We start from the raw sequence: 3,918 nt of genomic DNA, 5'->3' as shown, positions 1-3,918 counted from the left end.
CATTTGGCTTCCATAACCAGTTGTTTAAAAGCTTTTAGAACTGATCTTAAGAATGGTCTTCTCAAACCCAGAAGGTGACTGAGATTGCCAGTATGAGTTTGGTTGTAATGGTACTAGGTACCTCTACCACCAAACCTACAGATTTTCATGTGTTTAGGGACTGGGTGTGGCTGATACCTGCTTTGAAGTAAATTTGACTTTGCTGATAATGCAGCCTATTGACTAGTTAGGCTGTGGTATGTTTTGTCTGCTGAAGACCCTGAGAATTTAGTTGGGGTAGCAGTGTGTGACTTTTTCAGTTTGTCCAGCAGCTTGCTCCACAGTTGGAGTGTTGTATTCACTGCTGTCTAGAGCTGCTAATGCAGCTCCTCTCATTCAAAAGAGGTGCTTAGATTGAAGCACTTGCTTTACTACTACATCTAATAATAACTTCTTATTAATTGATCAACATTTTGAAAATTTATTTTGCAGTAATCTATGCCAGCAATTATGACAATGTTAGCAGACCATGCAGCTCGTCAGCTGCTGGATTTTAACCAGAAACTGGATATCAACCTCTTGGACAACGTGGTGAACTGCTTGTACCATGGAGAAGGCGCGCAGGTAATGTGGACTTGGAACCTATGTTTATTGACCCACGTTTAACCTTGTAACAGATCATTTGAGCAAAAATAATTCAATAAAAACCAGTAATGCTGGTGAGTTTATTCTGCTAGTGACTGGAATATCACTGGTAATTCATGTGCCCTAGTTTAGAGGCAGGCCTCATGTAATGATCATTGACAATGACACTTAAAATGTTAATTTAGTGTGTGTTCATTTCTAGTGTGTGCCTTCTGCTGTTGAAAGGCATTAGCAGGTACGATTTGGTAAGGGCACATCTGCTTGCAGCTTATCTTCTCTGATTTAGTTCTTCAGGAAGGTCTGAGTTACCTGTTACTTACAGTCATGGACAGGATTATGAAACCATAAACTTAATGTTGGCTGTTTCAAAAGAAACATCTTGATGTTATCCCTGTATTTGTACTTAGAGGCATGTCACACATTTAAGAGAAGAGATTGTCCTTCTTGTGTCTTAGGGGTTTTTTCCTCCCCATTGCTGTTTTGTCTGCACAGGTTCTTGCACTCTTTTCTTTGATCTTAGTGTGGATTGTGAAGTTTAACTTCAAATAGGGGGATTTTGTGTGTTTTGAGTGTTTGCATATATTGTCTTGAAAGTGAACCTTTTATTGCTTTTATCTATTTCTTGAACTGCTTGGGAAATCAGACTCAAATGTTGAAAGCAAGTATTGCTACAAGAGTGTTGGCATAGTTCCTCTTCAGGCAAATTTTAATTGTTCATGCTTAACACATTGGGAGTTTTGGTGTCAGGCATCTCTTACAGAAGATATTCTTGCACAACAATAAGAAGTGAATTAAAATGAGACAAAGTAGCTGATGCTTTTCTATTCCTTCCAGCTGTTAGAATAAACAATATACTTGCTTATACTTTTGTGTATCTTTTTTAAAAAAAAAAAACAAACTTTTGTAAAACTCAGTAATGTGAATGCCTACAGGTTCTGAAATACCTTGTTTTCTGAAGTATTTGTGCTCTGAGTTTCCTAAACTCAGCTACTAGGTGTAATTTTTTAAATGGTATTAGGGAATGCCTACAGGTTCTGAAATACCTTGTTTTCTGAAGTATTTGTGCTCTGAGTTTCCTAAACTCAGATAGCTACTAGGTGTAGTTTTTTAAATAGTATTAGGGAAAAATGTAGCTTTTGCCTTAGAAGTACAGAGTTCTGCATGCTTGTTCTCTAAGTGGTATGCTCATTTACTGTATTGCTTTACAGAATAGGTGATGTTTGTACTGTTGCTTGGTTTGAATGGAGTTTTAAAAGTTTGGGAGGTGTCTAAGGGGAACAGAAGATTAACACCAAATACAGTGATCAGACTGCCATTGTTCTCATATTGTGAGAAGTTGCTTCACTTAGAACAGCTGGGTAGTTTCTGGTATTTAGAAAATTAATGCCATAAGAAGAAAAAAATTCAAGAGGTGGCTTTGACTTGCAAAAGTGAATGATGATATAAGCTTACTTTAAATACAGATATGTGCACTAATGTGTGTCAGTTCAATGAAAATTTGGTGGTGCTGTTTCAGTACATTTCCGAAGGTGGAAATATGATTTCAATGAGTCTGTGAGCTCTCACCTCTTCTAAGGAGTTCAGAAGTTCCTGCAGGGAAAAATGTTTCTCTTCGGAGCTTGATAGCTCAAGTAGTGACTTAAAGGGTGACAGGAATAATAGAAGTTGAGGAAACTTAACTAGGAGATTAATAATGGTTTGCCTGGAAAAGATTAGGGTGATGTTAGGGTAAAAAGGGTAGAATGCAGTCTGGGTGGTCCATGCTGAACTTGCTTTCAGATTGAACTGCCTCTTCCTCCTCCTGCTTAATTCTTATCTATGCTTGCAAGACTCCCATCTGCTGATCTGTATTAGGCAAGAAAGAAGCTCTTTTCTGTCCTAGACTTTCCCTTTTTTTTTTCTTGTGTTCTTTTTTTTGTGTACATGTTTGAAAAGATTTAATGTCTCAGACTCCACCCCTGTGGAACATGACTAAGGATACTTCAGACAGCTCATAGATGTTTACCTGGACTCATCTTAGACTCTGAATTCCATTGATCTTTTAGACCTTCCATATCCAGAAAGAGTATTTGCTAATTGGTTTTCCCTTTGGTAGCAACAACACAATAAGCCTTTGATCTTGATTAAGCATTACTGTTAAATTATACTGTTTTTATGGAAGTACAGGAATTGTTGTCCAGAAAAGGGGTTAGTGTGTATGAGAGCAAATGTTTCAGTGATTGGGAGAAGGATATTGAGGCTCAGTATTTTGTTGGTGTTGAAATTTGATCCTGATATACATCATCAATATTAGAAGTGCTCAGGAGGTCAGTATAAAAACACACATGGTTTGAACCTGGAAGTGTAGCATGGCTGTTCTTTCCCTTTTACACTAAACTGTAGCAAAAATGCTGATTCTTTTTTTTTTAACTCTGTCATACTGTGAGAATATAGTTGTTCTGCTTTTGGTCTTAAAAGGAGTACTTATGTGTACTTCTCAGTGTGAGATCTACAGGGACTGACTTGATAGTATACAACTGGGAATTGATTTGCTATGCTCAGTTAAAATACTGGCATCCCTACTGAATGTACAGGTATTTGAGACATGCTTGCTCTTTACTTTTGTAGCTTTCAATTTTAATCTGGTATATCCCATACCAAATTTGTCTTTCTTGTATTGTGTATAGATTTTTGGGTCTTGATGGGGTTTCTATCTTAGTGAAAATCCATGTTTTCTTACACAAGTTGATGATTAGGTCAAGTATATTCTTATTGCAGACTAGATATCTGCATAGCTGAGTAAATTCAAACTGTTGAAGTTAGTCCTAAAGTAAAACTTCAACTGCTTGTAATGCCATTGAATTGGCTCTACAGGGCAGTGAATTAACTTAGTTCTGCTAATTGCGATGTAAAATGTTTGTCTTGTTGGTAAGACAGTGTCTGATGCTTATTGGTGATAAAAATGGCAGCAGGATTTCTCAGTAAACTGTGTTTTTGGAAGTGGCTGACATCATTTGGCTCTCCCCCACGCCCTCCTCTAAAAAAACCCTTATGGACATCCAGGCTTTTGAAATTAATTCTGCTATTTCGGTGTGTAATTGCTTCAGAATACATTTTTTAAAGTTGCTGAAACCATAGCATCTAGTGCAGTAATGGCCAATGTCAGTCCTGTGGAAGAGCAAGCCTTTAGCATGACCAACACCCTTCCTCCCATCATTTTTTGTTACTGTTTGTAAACTGGTTTAGGTACCTGAAGGGGTTCCTCAGAAGCAGGGATTGGAGACTTCTAATACACTGCTCTGTGGTTCTTCAAAG

The 3,918-nt window shown here is 37.6% G+C and overlaps 1 protein-coding gene across 1 annotated transcript in view; it reads left to right on the top strand.

Moving 5' to 3' along the window:
• Positions 1-467: 467 nt before the first annotated feature.
• XPO1 (exportin 1) overlaps positions 468-3,918 on the top strand; it is a 33,996-nt gene continuing 30,545 nt past the window's right edge. Inside the window, exon 1 of the mRNA XM_008950391.1 lies at positions 468-603. Coding sequence (XP_008948639.1) covers positions 478-603 — 126 coding nt within the window. The 5' untranslated portion in view covers positions 468-477. The remainder of the gene's footprint in view (positions 604-3,918) is intronic.

Source organism: Merops nubicus, unplaced genomic scaffold, assembly GCF_000691845.1.
Source record: "Merops nubicus isolate BGI_N331 unplaced genomic scaffold, ASM69184v1 scaffold18112, whole genome shotgun sequence".
In the NCBI taxonomy this organism is placed as follows: domain Eukaryota; kingdom Metazoa; phylum Chordata; class Aves; order Coraciiformes; family Meropidae; genus Merops; species Merops nubicus.
The sequence above is the reverse complement of the archived record's forward strand: the minus strand, read 5'-3'. Positions and strand labels throughout refer to the sequence as shown.